Source organism: Pleurodeles waltl, chromosome 6, assembly GCF_031143425.1.
Source record: "Pleurodeles waltl isolate 20211129_DDA chromosome 6, aPleWal1.hap1.20221129, whole genome shotgun sequence".
Classification (NCBI taxonomy): domain Eukaryota; kingdom Metazoa; phylum Chordata; class Amphibia; order Caudata; family Salamandridae; genus Pleurodeles; species Pleurodeles waltl.
Genome location: NC_090445.1, coordinates 1064345705 through 1064364826, shown reverse-complemented (window position 1 = coordinate 1064364826; position 19122 = coordinate 1064345705). Strand labels below are relative to the sequence as shown.

The 19122-nt window shown below is 46.3% G+C and overlaps 1 protein-coding gene across 2 annotated transcripts in view; it reads right to left on the bottom strand.

Annotated features, from left to right (window-relative positions):
* Positions 1-19122, bottom strand: part of SLC25A34 (solute carrier family 25 member 34) — an 84543-nt gene that overhangs the window by 49063 nt on the left and 16358 nt on the right. For both annotated transcript variants that reach the window (XM_069240044.1, XM_069240045.1), the window contains exon 3: positions 16160-16312. In XM_069240044.1, the coding sequence (XP_069096145.1) occupies positions 16160-16312 (153 nt within the window). The remainder of the gene's footprint in view (positions 1-16159; positions 16313-19122) is intronic.

Genomic DNA, 19122 nt, shown 5'->3' with positions numbered 1-19122 from the left:
ACCTGTGGACACCGCACTTCGCACCGCCCCGCTTCACACTGCAGCCCTTATCTCACCGACGCCGCTGGACGCCGTCACCGATCTATCTTGAAAAAAAGTGCATCTACCATCACTTTTACCATGTCTGTTGCTTTCGTTTTCAAGTCGTTGATCCTTTGCCAGCTCACATACGGAATTCTTATGCCTACCTGTGAATTGTCAGTACTCTTTCTTGAAAGCTTCTTTCTTATTAGCCAATACCCTGAGATATTTATGGAATGATAACCAACATGGCAACTTTAAACTCTTTTTGAAACGTAAATGATGCACTTCTCAGCCTAGTGGCTTGAGCTTCAGAGTTTCAATTTAACATATATTGTTCAACAGTCGACTCAGGAGTGGAACTGTGTTGGAAATGGCTCCCTCTGCAGGGTCACCCCCAAACGTTTTTGCTTTTCCCTCCACTTTTTTGCTGAATTCATTTTTGTTGGCCTTAGGACTGTGCACTTACCATTGCTACCAGTGCTAAAGTGCCTGTGCTCTCTCCCTAAAACATGGTTTGATGGGTATATACTTAATTGTCATATTTAATTTACTTATAGGTCCCTAGTAAAGTGTACTACATGTGCCCAGGACCTGTAAATGAAATGCTCCCATGGGTTTGCAGCACTGCTTTTACCACCCACTTAAGTAGCACTCTAAACCATGCCCCAGGCCTGCCAATGCAGTCTGAGTGCAGTGTTACATTGCCATGTCGACTTGGGATTTAAGACCTCTTGTAAAGCTTTATTCTCCCATTTTACTACTTATATGTCACCTCTAAAGTAGGCCCTAGGTAGCCCATAGAGCAGGATACTGCATTAATAGAAAGCAGGACATATACTTTCTAGTTTTCTAAGTCCTGGAAGTAAAAAACTCCCAAATTTGTTTTTCACTACCATGAGGCCTACCCTTCCCATAGGATAACATTAAGCTGGAATTCCTAACTGAGAAGGGTAGATATGTCATTTTTAGTGCTCATTGATTTGAGATAATAAATCCTCTTTAATATTAAAGTTGGATATATTGTTACAATTTTGGAAATGATGCATTTAGAAGGTTTCCACTTTCCTGCTCTTAGCCCTGTATGCCTGTAGCCTATCTCCAATACACGTCTGGGGTGAGGAGACAGCTGGGCTTGTGCATTCCCTATAGACAACCACACACAAAAGGAGCTTAGGTGACACTGATGGGCCATTAACATCCTGATGGGCCATCCTGGGCAGGATGGTAGGGAAGAACTGGGCACAGCCTCACACTTACACCTATATAGGCTGTGTCTTGTCCCCACACAAAGGGCTGCATACCTACCTGCAGTAAGTCTGGAGCCAGGGCAGGAAGAAAGGACCTCTGTGCACTTCATAGATCCTTCTTTGAAGTCAACCCTACTTCAAAGGCACAATTGGGTGTAAGTACTAGACCTCTGACTCTACCAACTCAGTACACTTCTGGACCTATGGTCACTCTGTCAGGTCGAAGGACTGCTGTGCTGCTACAAGGGCTGCTACTCTGATGGACTGCTGCTCTGGAATAACTGTTTTCTTGCTGTGCCTGCTGCCCTCCCTGCCTGGGCGTGAAGAACTGGACCCACACCACTTGAACCCACAACCAGAGTGACTCCAAGGGTTCTTCTGGAGTCTCAGGGACACAAAAGACTTCCAACTCATCACCCACAACTCTTGGACCAACCTTCAACAAGCTCCTGCCCCCGGAGAGGTGACTTTCAGGTCCCAGGTCCTTGGAAGTGGTTTTGGGCTCCGGAAATCAAGATATTGGGGTCTTCGTGAATGGGCCTATTTGCTCCTGAGCTGCACCCTTGCCTGAAGAATCAACATGAGTCTGCACAAGTTTGTCTCTTCCCACAGCAAGCATCACTGATTGTGACTGCTTATGGCCTCCTGTATAAGATATGGCGTGCTGCTCTCACTCAGAAACGCTTCTGAGAAAGAAAGAGCAGCATACCGTATCGTATACAGAAGGCCTTAGGCGAGGTCAAAGTTTTTAGATGACATGCTTTTCGGGGAATGCAATTCCAGACAGCTCACCCTAGGAGCCTTGTGACATATCCTTGAAGGGAGTGAGACATTGGGTATTCCCTCCAGCTGCGAGTGTACGTGCAAGTGATTACTGCACATTGGACATTTGTTCATGCCACTGCTATAAGGGTCAAACTAGGATATTCTAACAAGTGTTTGCAGCTTACCTTAGTAGGTGTCTCCTACAAATTACCTCTGTCCTGATGATGACCCTTTTCTGAATTGCTATATGGGTCGAAACGTCGACAATTTGATACATTGGACTGGTGTCCATTTTACCTATAAGCTTATACCAGACATTTGTATTTATCTGCACAGTATATAAAACCTGTGCACCATTATTTCACTTTATCATTCTCTCTGCACCGTATAACTTTTAGGAGCACCTATGATTGTCTACTATTTTGATTCAAATTGAATGCATGACTTAAAAAGGATTACTTTTGTAGTAAAAAAGTTCATTTTACTAATTATCCTACCCTTCGTAGGTTTGTCAGTAACTTGCAGTGGAAGACTAGGATCATACTTCCCCCCTTAGGATCAACTGTGTTGTTTGTTCAGAATTGCTTGTGGCTTGCTGGCAAGCTACCCTCTGCTGCCCCTGTAGTGGGTTACTTCCCTCACTCCACTAGCTGGCCTCTGTCCACCACTAGCTGATCTCCAAGATATGTTTCCTGCCCCATCTCCCCTCTCAACTCCTCTAGACACGCCTGTCTCTCCCACACTGTCCTGTGTCCTTGTACCTTGTCCCCTGTTGTTGGCCTTCGTCCATATCTAGCTGGCACCAGTCTCCAGACTGCTTTTCTCCATACACATATCCATTTCCACCAGGAGTCGCCTTGCAGCATCCCTGCCTTCCCTACGACTTGCTTTCACTAAGCAGTTTAGTTCTTTCTGTGCACCTTGGCCAGAGCTGTGAAAACACCTATCATTGATGGATTTTATTGGTGCTGAAATACTAATCCCTCTATCTTATCTACAGAAGTTGCATGCTTATCTTCAGATAGCAGAAAACTTAAGCTGGGCAAAGGTACCCACATGTTACTTGTGGCTGAGGAATCAGCTGTGAATCACGTCTGGGACGAAGGTCATGATCAAACCTTGACCGCCTTTGTGGTTTGATGTAGGAGGCCGCATTTATTTAGTGGCAAACCGGTACTGAGAAAGTATTTTAGAGCACATCACATAACAGACAAAACGCGCCCTACCTTGCAAGTTTATACGAGGTACTCCTTGGGTTTCCTACTTCTGAAACACATCACCCTCCCTGTATGACTTCCACACCTCCCCCCACAAGTTATGCTCGCCCCTGCGCCTCGAGGGCCCCTTCATCTGAGGCCCCCAACCAGGCCTCTTGGAAATATGTTGTCACATGCCTCGTACAGGCCAAAATCCTAGTTCCACAAACTGTGCCCGGACCAGCCTAGATACTAGCAGTGTGCGAATGCTACCCTGCCCCTTCTAAACAGATCTCTCGCCCCTGTGATCATACAAATTACTTTATTCGAAAGGCCCACATCAAGCACCGACTGGAGCCACGAAACTTGACGGCTTCGTCCCATACGCTCTCTTCCATTGCCAAGTCAGTGTATTTCTGTGAGGGTCCTTCCCTCTCTTTCACACAGCATGCAGCAATAGATCTCTCAGACTGCTTTTTACCATGGACGGCTCTAGCCTGGGATTAAATTGCTTCCCTCGCCCTAAAACATCTGTTCCATTCCGTCATAATTTCTCACATTGACGAGGCAACACTCTTTTCACGACCCTGCCTCGCCTTCGGTCTGTCCTACACCCCAGCATGTGTGACCTCTGGATATAATCTACACTGGCTGCTGCTCCCAGCATGCAACGCGTTCACATCATTATGCATTATCTAAAAGCAGACAGAGAATCGGGTAATCTGGTTTAAAACCTAGAGGAGATGGTGTTTCTCCTTCTTGCCTGTAATCCAAGGAATAATCTTCCATCTGACCGAGACTTTTCCTCAAACATCAGACGTTTAAGGGAGCTTTAGTCATCTTCTCCGAGAGTCACGCGCACGCCTCAGTGGGATAACATCAGCAGCACCAGCGGTGCGGGGCAGGAAGCGAAGGGGGACGCCCGAGCTCCGGCGGCCCCCTCAACACAGTACACAGTGCATGGGCGGCGGACCACTAGTCTCACCTCTCCAGACTGGGTCCCGGGGCGGGGGAGCCGCCATGCACTTTGCAGAGGGACCTCCTCAAATTCTGTTACGCCACTAGCCTCACCTTAGTGTGTAGCAGTCAGATTGTCTCAGGGTGCCAGTGAGCAAACCTTACCGTCTCAGCGAGCCAGTCTTAGCCGTATGTCTGAGCACGCCCATCTGCATACCTGAGCAGGTTAGATTGTATGCGTGATTTTCATTCTGATGGTAATGCAGAACGTGTCCATGCACAACCGTGGGCAAACGTGAGTGTGCAACTGAGCGTCAATAGTTTTAATTGAAGAGTACCGGCGGTTATACGAAGCAAGTGGGTACTCTGGTACAGGGTACCATCACATCTATTTTTCCATTTCAAGCACTGAGTGTAATAGTTTATAAACGCATGCGTCTGTGTGTTTATCCTAATAATATCAGAGGTGTATGAATGCCTGTGTCTCAATTTGAGTGGACTGTGTACGTGATGGTATCTGCACTTGTGTTTGTGTTAGAGTGTAAATACTCGTGCGTGTGTAATTTCACGCGTGCACGCACGCACAGAGACGTTTTAGGACATGGGCAAAGTGGGCAGTTGCCCAGGGCCCCCCCCCTCCCAAGGGTCCCCTGGGAATGTGAAAATTCTATTTAACCTCTGAATTTCACTATCTAAACAACTCTCCTTTCTTCCGTCTGCCTGTACTTCTTACCCTGTCTCACTTTATCCAGAGTCATTTTAAGGACTCTTGTGGTATGGCAGGACATATTTGAATTATTTTGGTGTGACCAGTTTTCTGACTGTTTAACATATAATCCATCATCCGCAGTCAGTTGATTTTAACAAAAACAATAGTTCCTAGCTCAAAGAGGTCAAAAGTTAAATGCAACTACACAGTGCTGCACAGTGGAAGGCCCTTTGCGAATGTTGACTGGTGACGATTCTGTTGCTTATTGCTGTATTTTAATGTCAAATTAGCATCGAGGTGAAACATTTGCCCAGATAGTCTATGCGTGTAAAAAATGGCAAAATACTGAGGTAACACTATCATAAAATGACAAATTATGGAGTATCATTTTGTATTTTCATGCCGCATAATGTAGTCTACCCTGCTGCTAAATTTGTTCCCCTCCTGTCGCATAATTTCAGTGGCCCTGAATGTCTCAAACGCCCTATAATTGTTGATATATGAAGAGCGCACTCTGATCCTTGCCACTCCCCCTACCTCCCTACCCATTGGGGCACGTGAGTGTCTGCTAGTCAGCCAACAACAAAAGCATGCTGGGCCTTGTAGTTTCACATTTCAGTTATAAGTAGGTGCTTACAAGTCTCAACATGCTGAAAAAAAACACGACTGAAAGTCCATTATTTACCAAAGTTTTAACGCGGACGTTCGTTCGTTCAAGCAACACAACGTGAGACAAAACACAGCGTCAATTTACTAATCATTTGCAGCTCAAGGGCAATTCACAGGTATTCTAAAGTTTATCAATATTTAGCTGGTTTTAGTTGAAGTACTATTCAAAAGTCCCAATGTCTCTTTCACATCTTTTCTATTTGTTAGAGGGATTATCAAGTAAATTAATATCAAGTAAAGTGTAATCCATAGGAATCACAGACACAGGGCCTCATTCTGATTCTGGCGGGCGGCGGAGGCCGCCCGCCAGAATTCCGCCCTCCAAAATACCGCGCCGCGGTCAAAAGACCGCGGCGGGTATTTCAAGTTTTCCCCTGGGCTGGCGGGCGGCCGCCAAAAGGCCGCCCGCCAGCCCAGGGGAAAACGACCTTCCCACGAGGATGCCGGCTCGTAATCGAGCCGGCGGAGTGGGAAGGTGCGACGGGTGCATTTGCACCCGTCGCGTATTTCACTGTCTGCCAAGCAGACAGTGAAATACTTGTAGGGGCCCTCTTACGGGGGCCCCTGCAGTGCCCATGCCATTGGCATGGGCACTGCAGGGGCCCCCAGGGGCCCCGAGACTCCCCCTCCCGCCATCCGGTTCCCGGCGGGAGAACCGCCAGGAACTGGATGGCGGGAGGGGGAGTCGGAATCCCCAAGCCGGCGCAGCAAGCTGCGCCGGCTTGGAGGATTCCTGGGGGCAGCGGGAAACCGGCGGGAGACCGCCGGTTTCCCTTTACTGACCGCGGCTAAGCCGCCGCGGTCAGAATGCCCCGCGGGGCACCGCCGGCCTGTCGGCGGTGCCACCGCGTCCCGCGGCCCTGGCGGTTCTATACCGCCAGGGTCGTAATGAGGGCCACAGACTTCTCATTAGGCGTAATAAAGTTGGGTAACTGTATTTAATTTGTTACTGGAGATTGTAATGTTTCTGTCTTGGTGTCTATTTTATCGTTCTTTAAATTATTAGGAATTGATGACTTTCTGTCAAAATCACTTGATTTCTGGATAATGTGGGTATTGTGGGTAAACCTTCTAGTGAACTTACATGAAGTGATTTTTTACGTCCTCTCTTTACTTTTTGATACAGCGATTCCTTATTTTTTAAATTGTCATGAAAACTGTAATGGTGAACAGAAAGGCTAGAAGCATAGAAGGTAATATAAAATAAATACCCAAAGTCAACAATTTTTATTTCCAAATCAACCAGGACAGTAGAGTTGCTGACAAGATATTTTTCCCTTTTAGAGGATAATTTATAGAAGAATGGCTTGGCAAAATAGTTACAATGGTTGCTCTGTCAGGTGATAAAGATTATTTTTGAGGATATACTTGTGAGTCCACTTGATGTTCAAAAAGAACAAATCATTTCAGTGTATTTAGTTTTTGCACTTTAACACCTTAACTCTTTAAACTATGTCAGTGAAAGTGTCAATATTTATAAAGAAAATGCAGAGAAAGTTTTGAACTAATGCAAAAATAGTTTTCCAACGATTAAGAACACAAATAACACTGCTGAGTTTTATTCACCTCCCTTTGGACTTAGAATGCATCAACCACCACCTCCACTCACAGTAGAACCTTTCTTGTTTTAGAAATATGTTTGATGCTTTAAAAAAATCCAATTTCAAATCCAAAGCCTTCTCCTTTTCTTGTATTCCAGGTGTTGGAAATGGCCCTTTTTGCAGGGTTATCCCCAAACTTTTTGCCTTCTTCGCCCTATTTTTTTAGGTCTGTTTTTGCTGGTTTATTGTCTCTGCGCACTCTACCACTGCTAATCAGTGCTAAAGTGCAAGTGCTCCCCATAGAAATTGTACTGTTGATTGGTTTATCCATGATTGGCACATTTGATTTACTAGTAAAGTGCACTAGAGTTTCCCAGGGCCTGTACATCAAATGCTACTAGTGGGCCTGCAGCACTGGTTATGCCACCCACATTAGTAGCCCTGTAAACATGGCTCAGACCTGCCACTGCAGCGTCTGTGTGTGCAGTTTTAAACTGCCAATTCGACGTGGCAAGTGTACCCACTTGCCAGGCCTCAACCTACCCTTTTACTACACGTAAGGCACCCCTAAGTTAGGCCCTAGGTAGCCCCATGGGCAGGGTGCAGTGTATGTTTAAGGTAGGACATATACTAGTGTGTTTTATATGTCCTAACAGTGAAATACTGCCAAGTTCGGTTTTCACTGTGCAAGGCCTATCTCTCTCATAGGTTAACATGGGGGCTGCCTTTAAATATCCTTAAAGGGCAGATTCCCTTTGAGAGTAGATTCAAATAAGGAGTTTAGGGTCTCTGAACTCACAATTTAAAAATGCATCTTTTAGTGAAGTTGGTTTTTAAATTGTCTGTTTGAAAATACCACTTTTAGAAAGTAGGCATTTTCTTTCTTATACCATTCTGTGACTCTGCCTGTTTGTGGATTGTCTGTCTGTGTCAGTTTGACAGTTGGGCTATTTTGCACCTCTCTAGACAGTGAGCCATCTGAGCTAGAGAGGAGGGAGGAGTGGTCGTTCACTCCTGAAAGGACTGTGCCTGCCCTCACACAATGCAGTCTCCGACCCCCTGGTGTGCGCCTGGGGCCTGGCCTGGACAAGGAAGGATCTTGCAAACACTTGAGACTTTGCTTTGAAGTTTGCCAACTTCAAAGGCAGAACTGGGTATAAGAAGAAGACCCAAAACCCCAGACTTTTAGAATCTTTCTGGAATCAGAGGAACCTCTGCCCAGGAGAAGAGCCGAAGAAGGAGTACTGTCCCTTTGCTGTGTTGCTTTTCTGGACTAGCCTGCAGTTGCTGCTTCTGCCTGAAAAGAGTGCAAAGGGTGAACTTTGCTGTGTGTCCTGCTTGAGAAAATTCTCCAAGGGCCTGGAGTAGAGCTTGCCGCCTGTGGGAAGACTCCGTGACACCAAAGACTTCAGTTTCCTCGACCTGCAGCACTGGGAACTGTGTGTTTTGTGGTGTTCAAGAAGAGAACCCACTGCGATGCCGCCAACGATGCCGCTGGCCTGCACTGTGACCTGCCGACACCACACGGAGTCGTATTGACCATCTTCGCACCGCAACCCTGGTATCACCGACGCCGTCATTGGATGACTTCACCAAGCCGCTGCTCGCACTGTGACCTGTTGGCCCCGCACTCTGGCATCGCCTGCTCACACCGCTGCCTAGGCATCCCCAACGACGCCGCTCCTGCTGACACCGGCGCCACTGCCTGCACCGTCGCATGTGGACATCGCTCGTGAGGTAAAGAAAGCACCGTCCCATCCCGCACCGCAGCCCCGGTCCACTGACCCAGCACCATCGACTCCTGTATCGTCACCAGGCATCCTGACTGCACTGAGGCCTGTGAACACCGCTCTTGAGAGTCACGAAGCACCGTCCCGTCCCACACCGCTGGCTTGGGCCTACCGACGACAGCGCTTCAGCAACGACGACGCCGCTGCCTGCATGGTAACCTGTGGACACCGCACTTCGCACCGCCCCGCTTCACACTGCAGCCCTTATCTCACCGACGCCGCTGGACGCCGTCACCGATCTATCTTGAAAAAAAGTGCATCTACCATCACTTTTACCATGTCTGTTGCTTTCGTTTTCAAGTCGTTGATCCTTTGCCAGCTCACATACGGAATTCTTATGCCTACCTGTGAATTGTCAGTACTCTTTCTTGAAAGCTTCTTTCTTATTAGCCAATACCCTGAGATATTTATGGAATGATAACCAACATGGCAACTTTAAACTCTTTTTGAAACGTAAATGATGCACTTCTCAGCCTAGTGGCTTGAGCTTCAGAGTTTCAATTTAACATATATTGTTCAACAGTCGACTCAGGAGTGGAACTGTGTTGGAAATGGCTCCCTCTGCAGGGTCACCCCCAAACGTTTTTGCTTTTCCCTCCACTTTTTTGCTGAATTCATTTTTGTTGGCCTTAGGACTGTGCACTTACCATTGCTACCAGTGCTAAAGTGCCTGTGCTCTCTCCCTAAAACATGGTTTGATGGGTATATACTTAATTGTCATATTTAATTTACTTATAGGTCCCTAGTAAAGTGTACTACATGTGCCCAGGACCTGTAAATGAAATGCTCCCATGGGTTTGCAGCACTGCTTTTACCACCCACTTAAGTAGCACTCTAAACCATGCCCCAGGCCTGCCAATGCAGTCTGAGTGCAGTGTTACATTGCCATGTCGACTTGGGATTTAAGACCTCTTGTAAAGCTTTATTCTCCCATTTTACTACTTATATGTCACCTCTAAAGTAGGCCCTAGGTAGCCCATAGAGCAGGATACTGCATTAATAGAAAGCAGGACATATACTTTCTAGTTTTCTAAGTCCTGGAAGTAAAAAACTCCCAAATTTGTTTTTCACTACCATGAGGCCTACCCTTCCCATAGGATAACATTAAGCTGGAATTCCTAACTGAGAAGGGTAGATATGTCATTTTTAGTGCTCATTGATTTGAGATAATAAATCCTCTTTAATATTAAAGTTGGATATATTGTTACAATTTTGGAAATGATGCATTTAGAAGGTTTCCACTTTCCTGCTCTTAGCCCTGTATGCCTGTAGCCTATCTCCAATACACGTCTGGGGTGAGGAGACAGCTGGGCTTGTGCATTCCCTATAGACAACCACACACAAAAGGAGCTTAGGTGACACTGATGGGCCATTAACATCCTGATGGGCCATCCTGGGCAGGATGGTAGGGAAGAACTGGGCACAGCCTCACACTTACACCTATATAGGCTGTGTCTTGTCCCCACACAAAGGGCTGCATACCTACCTGCAGTAAGTCTGGAGCCAGGGCAGGAAGAAAGGACCTCTGTGCACTTCATAGATCCTTCTTTGAAGTCAACCCTACTTCAAAGGCACAATTGGGTGTAAGTACTAGACCTCTGACTCTACCAACTCAGTACACTTCTGGACCTATGGTCACTCTGTCAGGTCGAAGGACTGCTGTGCTGCTACAAGGGCTGCTACTCTGATGGACTGCTGCTCTGGAATAACTGTTTTCTTGCTGTGCCTGCTGCCCTCCCTGCCTGGGCGTGAAGAACTGGACCCACACCACTTGAACCCACAACCAGAGTGACTCCAAGGGTTCTTCTGGAGTCTCAGGGACACAAAAGACTTCCAACTCATCACCCACAACTCTTGGACCAACCTTCAACAAGCTCCTGCCCCCGGAGAGGTGACTTTCAGGTCCCAGGTCCTTGGAAGTGGTTTTGGGCTCCGGAAATCAAGATATTGGGGTCTTCGTGAATGGGCCTATTTGCTCCTGAGCTGCACCCTTGCCTGAAGAATCAACATGAGTCTGCACAAGTTTGTCTCTTCCCACAGCAAGCATCACTGATTGTGACTGCTTATGGCCTCCTGTATAAGATATGGCGTGCTGCTCTCACTCAGAAACGCTTCTGAGAAAGAAAGAGCAGCATACCGTATCGTATACAGAAGGCCTTAGGCGAGGTCAAAGTTTTTAGATGACATGCTTTTCGGGGAATGCAATTCCAGACAGCTCACCCTAGGAGCCTTGTGACATATCCTTGAAGGGAGTGAGACATTGGGTATTCCCTCCAGCTGCGAGTGTACGTGCAAGTGATTACTGCACATTGGACATTTGTTCATGCCACTGCTATAAGGGTCAAACTAGGATATTCTAACAAGTGTTTGCAGCTTACCTTAGTAGGTGTCTCCTACAAATTACCTCTGTCCTGATGATGACCCTTTTCTGAATTGCTATATGGGTCGAAACGTCGACAATTTGATACATTGGACTGGTGTCCATTTTACCTATAAGCTTATACCAGACATTTGTATTTATCTGCACAGTATATAAAACCTGTGCACCATTATTTCACTTTATCATTCTCTCTGCACCGTATAACTTTTAGGAGCACCTATGATTGTCTACTATTTTGATTCAAATTGAATGCATGACTTAAAAAGGATTACTTTTGTAGTAAAAAAGTTCATTTTACTAATTATCCTACCCTTCGTAGGTTTGTCAGTAACTTGCAGTGGAAGACTAGGATCATACTTCCCCCCTTAGGATCAACTGTGTTGTTTGTTCAGAATTGCTTGTGGCTTGCTGGCAAGCTACCCTCTGCTGCCCCTGTAGTGGGTTACTTCCCTCACTCCACTAGCTGGCCTCTGTCCACCACTAGCTGATCTCCAAGATATGTTTCCTGCCCCATCTCCCCTCTCAACTCCTCTAGACACGCCTGTCTCTCCCACACTGTCCTGTGTCCTTGTACCTTGTCCCCTGTTGTTGGCCTTCGTCCATATCTAGCTGGCACCAGTCTCCAGACTGCTTTTCTCCATACACATATCCATTTCCACCAGGAGTCGCCTTGCAGCATCCCTGCCTTCCCTACGACTTGCTTTCACTAAGCAGTTTAGTTCTTTCTGTGCACCTTGGCCAGAGCTGTGAAAACACCTATCATTGATGGATTTTATTGGTGCTGAAATACTAATCCCTCTATCTTATCTACAGAAGTTGCATGCTTATCTTCAGATAGCAGAAAACTTAAGCTGGGCAAAGGTACCCACATGTTACTTGTGGCTGAGGAATCAGCTGTGAATCACGTCTGGGACGAAGGTCATGATCAAACCTTGACCGCCTTTGTGGTTTGATGTAGGAGGCCGCATTTATTTAGTGGCAAACCGGTACTGAGAAAGTATTTTAGAGCACATCACATAACAGACAAAACGTGCCCTACCTTGCAAGTTTATACGAGGTACTCCTTGGGTTTCCTACTTCTGAAACACATCACCCTCCCTGTATGACTTCCACACCTCCCCCCACAAGTTATGCTCGCCCCTGCGCCTCGAGGGCCCCTTCATCTGAGGCCCCCAACCAGGCCTCTTGGAAATATGTTGTCACATGCCTCGTACAGGCCAAAATCCTAGTTCCACAAACTGTGCCCGGACCAGCCTAGATACTAGCAGTGTGCGAATGCTACCCTGCCCCTTCTAAACAGATCTCTCGCCCCAGTGATCATACAAATTACTTTATTCGAAAGGCCCACATCAAGCACCGACTGGAGCCACGAAACTTGACGGCTTCGTCCCATACGCTCTCTTCCATTGCCAAGTCAGTGTATTTCTGTGAGGGTCCTTCCCTCTCTTTCACACAGCATGCAGCAATAGATCTCTCAGACTGCTTTTTACCATGGACGGCTCTAGCCTGGGATTAAATTGCTTCCCTCGCCCTAAAACATCTGTTCCATTCCGTCATAATTTCTCACATTGACGAGGCAACACTCTTTTCACGACCCTGCCTCGCCTTCGGTCTGTCCTACACCCCAGCATGTGTGACCTCTGGATATAATCTACACTGGCTGCTGCTCCCAGCATGCAACGCGTTCACATCATTATGCATTATCTAAAAGCAGACAGAGAATCGGGTAATCTGGTTTAAAACCTAGAGGAGATGGTGTTTCTCCTTCTTGCCTGTAATCCAAGGAATAATCTTCCATCTGACCGAGACTTTTCCTCAAACATCAGACGTTTAAGGGAGCTTTAGTCATCTTCTCCGAGAGTCACGCGCACGCCTCAGTGGGATAACATCAGCAGCACCAGCGGTGCGGGGCAGGAAGCGAAGGGGGACGCCCGAGCTCCGGCGGCCCCCTCAACACAGTACACAGTGCATGGGCGGCGGACCACTAGTCTCACCTCTCCAAACTGGGTCCCGGGGCGGGGGAGCCGCCATGCACTTTGCAGAGGGACCTCCTCAAATTCTGTTACGCCACTAGCCTCACCTTAGTGTGTAGCAGTCAGATTGTCTCAGGGTGCCAGTGAGCAAACCTTACCGTCTCAGCGAGCCAGTCTTAGCCGTATGTCTGAGCACGCCCATCTGCATACCTGAGCAGGTTAGATTGTATGCGTGATTTTCATTCTGATGGTAATGCAGAACGTGTCCATGCACAACCGTGGGCAAACGTGAGTGTGCAACTGAGCGTCAATAGTTTTAATTGAAGAGTACCGGCGGTTATACGAAGCAAGTGGGTACTCTGGTACAGGGTACCATCACATCTATTTTTCCATTTCAAGCACTGAGTGTAATAGTTTATAAAAGCATGCGTCTGTGTGTTTATCCTAATAATATCAGAGGTGTATGAATGCCTGTGTCTCAATTTGAGTGGACTGTGTACGTGATGGTATCTGCACTTGTGTTTGTGTTAGAGTGTAAATACTCGTGCGTGTGTAATTTCACGCGTGCACGCACGCACAGAGACGTTTTAGGACATGGGCAAAGTGGGCAGTTGCCCAGGGCCCCCCCCCTCCCAAGGGTCCCCTGGGAATGTGAAAATTCGATTTAACCTCTGAATTTCACTATCTAAACAACTGTCCTTTCTTCCGTCTGCCTGTACTTCTTACCCTGTCTCACTTTATCCAGAGTCATTTTAAGGACTCTTGTGGTATGGCAGGACATATTTGAATTATTTTGGTGTGACCAGTTTTCTGACTGTTTAACATATAATCCATCATCCGCAGTCAGTTGATTTTAACAAAAACAATAGTTCCTAGCTCAAAGAGGTCAAAAGTTAAATGCAACTACACAGTGCTGCACAGTGGAAGGCCCTTTGCGAATGTTGACTGGTGACGATTCTGTTGCTTATTGCTGTATTTTAATGTCAAATTAGCATCGAGGTGAAACATTTGCCCAGATAGTCTATGCGTGTAAAAAATGACAAAATACTGAGGTAACACTATCATAAAATGACAAATTATGGAGTATCATTTTGTATTTTCATGCCGCATAATGTAGTCTACCCTGCTGCTAAATTTGTTCCCCTCCTGTCGCATAATTTCAGTGGCCCTGAATGTCTCAAACGCCCTATAATTGTTGATATATGAAGAGCGCACTCTGATCCTTGCCACTCCCCCTACCTCCCTACCCATTGGGGCACGTGAGTGTCTGCTAGTCAGCCAACAACAAAAGCATGCTGGGCCTTGTAGTTTCACATTTCAGTTATAAGTAGGTGCTTACAAGTCTCAACATGCTGAAAAAAAACACGACTGAAAGTCCATTATTTACCAAAGTTTTAACGCGGACGTTCGTTCAAGCAACACAACGTGAGACAAAACACAGCGTCAATTTACTAATCATTTGCAGCTCCAAAGTGCATTGCGTCTCGCGAGAGCTCCGCTCAACCCTCAGTGAATAAAGGCCAAATTTGCCAGCACGGCACGGATCACTCCTTGGCTATGCCTCAAAGACGTATCATTTCCTGTGTTACACTTCTACATAGAGCACCTGCCAAGCGCCACTTCAGATGATTGCGCTAATAGGCTCTTCCTTAGTGGTAAAAACAGGACGACCCCCCACCTCCGCACTCCACAGGGGGCGTTGCTACTGCACGGGGTTTTTCCTGTTTACCTTTCCACAGATTCCCTGCAGCACTCATGGGGCGGCTGATTGGTTTATTTTTAGCTCAGGTGACATGTGTAAGGCTGCTTTCCACAAGCTTGAGCCAAAGTTTTACTGGCCTTGTCTAGCGGCCAGCCCAGCCGCCCTTCCTGTGCCACCCGGTCTGAAAGGTCCCTGTGCAGAGTCAGCACAGAAAAAGAGAGAGTGAGTGAGGGGCGAGAGAGAGAACAATGTTGTGAGAGACAGACAGAGAGAGAGCGGGAGGGAGGGAGAGACAGTGAAAGAGAAGAGTGAGTAAGGAGGAGAGAAAGAGCAGAGTTGTGTGTGTGTGATAGAAAGAGAGACAAAGAGGGAGAGAGAATCAGAGAGAGAGTGGCTTAGTGTCCATCTCTGAGTGCGTCAGGCGGGATAGTTGCCTCGGGGTGACAGTGGCAGTCTACCCGTGCCCCGTGTCCATGTACAAGTTCATTGTGCCTGTGTGAGTGCGCCAGTGACCATCAGTGTAAGGTCCTTAGAGATTCGATGTGAAAGACTGGGTTTGCCAGTGTAGATGAGTGTGTCGGTCTGCGCCTAGATGTATCATTAAGCTTGTTTTGCTGAATGATTCTCCTTTTGGAGAGTGACAATATGATGCTCCGCATCTGTTGAGTCCACACATGTCTCCCTGCACTAGCGTAATCTCTCTCTACATGTAGGAAATGGACTTTGATAATGTCTTCCCTGGAGGTTCCTACTCCGTGCCACCTCTCAGGGTCAACATTGAAGTGTAAAAGTAAACTTGGCCAAGCGTTCTATTATATGTGTGTGTTTTAGTGTACATGCTTGGAGTTGTTTTGTACGTTCACGGCTTACAGTAGGCTACTCAGCGTGCATCAGTGTGTCTGTCATACTGAATTCGATTTGCCACACGTCTGGATTCAGGCAGGAGTGAGGAGTTAAGGCCCTAGTAAACTAATGGGTGGGATAAATACTGCTTCTCACCTACCATGAACCATGGATGGACTAGTCTCCAGAGCTCTGAGTGACCAGTCACCATCGTCAGTGATACCTGTGGACTGAATCCAGGGACTCTTTAAGTGACATCTTCTCCTAATGAGACCCTTTGAGGTCCCTAATCATCTGACCAAATTATGGTCTAACTCCACCCCTGCCAAAAGATGAAGGAAACTACTTTGACCTTCTACTCACCTTCTGCTTTCTGACCCACTCCTTTGCTGTGCTGAATGTCCCCAGCTGGACTGCTGACCCCACCATGACTCGAGGGACAGCACCGTTCACGCCCCTCCACAGGCCTGTGATGCCCTGCTTGCGGTAGATGCTTTCAAAGGCGCTGGATACACTCTGAGAGAGATATGAGACACAGGACAAGACACTGTCAGAACATTTGTTTCCACACACTACAGCACACGGCATAAGACAGTGGGTGGAGTCCGTGAGAGCAATTGCATCACGGAGGGAGCAGGGGAGAAGCACTGTGTGAGTGAGAATAGCACAGAGAGGGGAAGAGAAGCACAGTAGGGAGACAGCTGGAAAACACTTCCACTCTGATAGAGACCTTAAACAAAAAGCAGCACTGGAAAAACAAGTAGTGTAAGGGACAGTAACACTCCCATACTCCAGGGGAGAGATAAACATAAAAAGAAGAAGGAAAGCCCACACACAAACACATTTATAGCAAGCAAATAAGAGTGACAATGAAGGAGACCAATAGTAAGAAATGGGCAGTCTCTAAGCCAACTGTAACCTAACAATATGTCTCCCAAAAGGGCATGCACTGTCTGCTAGGCGACAGTTGAAAATGAGTGATAACGTTTTTTGTACCTGTTTTTAGCTTTACATCCTTTTAAAGTTCTGCACTAATTGTGCCTGCTCTGTACTCCGGTGTTAACACCAATTATGCAGTGTTGGATTAAATGGTAATGATGTTCATATAAGAAGGTTTCTCCTCTCGTGGAGATAAGAATTGTAAATCTTTACTTACCTGTATATACTTATAGTTCACAACACATTTGCTCCGCTATTTTGTAGTACAATGTTTTAGTGAATGATAATCCATCGGATTCTTTAATCCCTGTATAAACTTCAGTCACTGATTTCTTTATAATCAACAATTTGTGACGCGCCCAGTAACTGATTATGAAGAAAAGATGTCAGAACTCGACTATAAGGTTATTGTAGTCGAGTTCTGATGTTGCAATGCCTGCTGCCAACAGCTGAGGTGAAATGCAGGTTAGGTCACTGAGCACAAAAAAAGGAACATTACTTTTCTTTCTTCTGCACTATTCTAATAGCTTACAATGTCAAGCAGAGAGAATATGTTTATTTTTAGCACTCCTTTGATTGGAGAAAAGCAATAATCGTTCTGCATGTTTCTCCATGTTTGAGCTACTGCAGCTTTTTTTTTTTTAATTGACTTGTATTGAACTGTTTGTAATATCTGTTTGCAACAAATATCTAACAGATTTTTGATGTGTTCAATTTTGCACTAGAGGCTTTATTTTTTAGTTTGATTAACGCTTGTTTGCAAACATGCTCGTTCTTTCATATGTGTGAAAATTTGGGTGTACTATATGGTATGGCTGTGGGCCCTTGCTGTGGAAAACACTCGCATAAACTGTCTTGGGTCCAGTCAAGCTCATTTGATCAACCTTAAGCTCACCCCTGGGTAGGTATGGTTTTGGAGCAGCGAAGCTCGCACAAAGGAACTTAGTGCTAAGCATTTAACAGTACCAAAGAACAAAATAAAATCACACAACAGGAAAGAACCGGGACACCAATTTACAAAAATAGATTATATTTTTTAAAGACCTTGATGAGCTTCTTTAGCTATTTTGCCCCTGGAGCTGGTTCCAGCCAACTGATCTTTGGAGTCACTTCTTTGGTCTGAGGCATGGCTTTTGCCCCATGCAGTCCCAACTTCACAAGCCTGATGTGCAGCACGTGCAGTAAAACACACAGTGCAGCTTCTCTTTCTGCGTGTCCAAGGGCAGCAGGGCATTCCTTCTTCGGTCCTTGTTCCAGTGTGATCTGAGGTTCAGAGTCCAAGGGGTGCTATATTTATCCCAGGAAAGTGCCCTGATGGGACCACCAGGTCACTAGACTATGGGCGAGCAGGTCGCCTCCCTCTGAGTGACAAATGTCCAGCAAAGTGTGGCATGTGGCAACTCCAGGGTGCACTATTCTAGTCACCCTCAGATGTCTGAACCTAACCTTGACTTTGAGGAGTTTGGTAGGCCACTCTAGAGGTGTGGCTGCCTAGGGGTAAAACGCCATGGGAAAGCATGCAGCCACCTTCATGGTGCAGACTCAACACCTGGAGCAACTGTTTGACCAAAACTCCAAAAGCCTGTGTGCAGACAACTCTAGGATGCAGGTTCAAATTAAGCTACCTGTAGGAAACACAAGAGACTCCCGAAGGAGTACTTACTCAGTAACTTCAATAGTATGCTGATTGGTGCCAAAAGAAACCAAAACCTGATTTCAATGAAAGAATAATGGAAAAGGATATTATTGCATTTAGGCTGTAATTAGTTGAACTCTATTTGCAGTCACATTGAAGGAGAAAGTGTAAATTCTGAGTAGTTTCAATACTAAATAAGTCATGTCTCAAGTTATGTTAAGTTCTGTGTATTTGTGAAACACACAATCACCCTGGATGGTACCCAGGTTCTGAGAAGGCACAGGTCTAACCTTGCCTAGAGACAGCAGGACGGCTATTTGAAAAGTCAGGTCTTTGGCTCTTTCCAGAACTGAAGAATGATGGGGGAGGCTCTGATGTGTACAGGCAAGTTGATATCTGCTTTAGAAGTGATATAGGAGGAGGTCTGACAGCTAGATTTGGTTATGCATTTATGAGGGATGTGTGCAAGTAGGAGACTGGCCAAGAGGTGGTGTCTGGATGGTTTATGAAAGGAGATGTATCCACTGAAGTAGGCAGGGCAAGTGTTGTGTAGTACTTTCAGTGTGTGACTGAGGAGTTTTAACTGTGCTTGCTTTTTTATAAGAAGCCACTAGAGTTCCTAAAGGTGCACTGTGAGAGGTTGAGTGTGATCATGGCTGCCAAGTCCTTAATGGGTTGCAGTCGTCTGGTGAGTTGTTTGATGATCCCAATGTAGAGGGTGTTCCTGTAGTCCAGCTTGTTTGTGACAAGG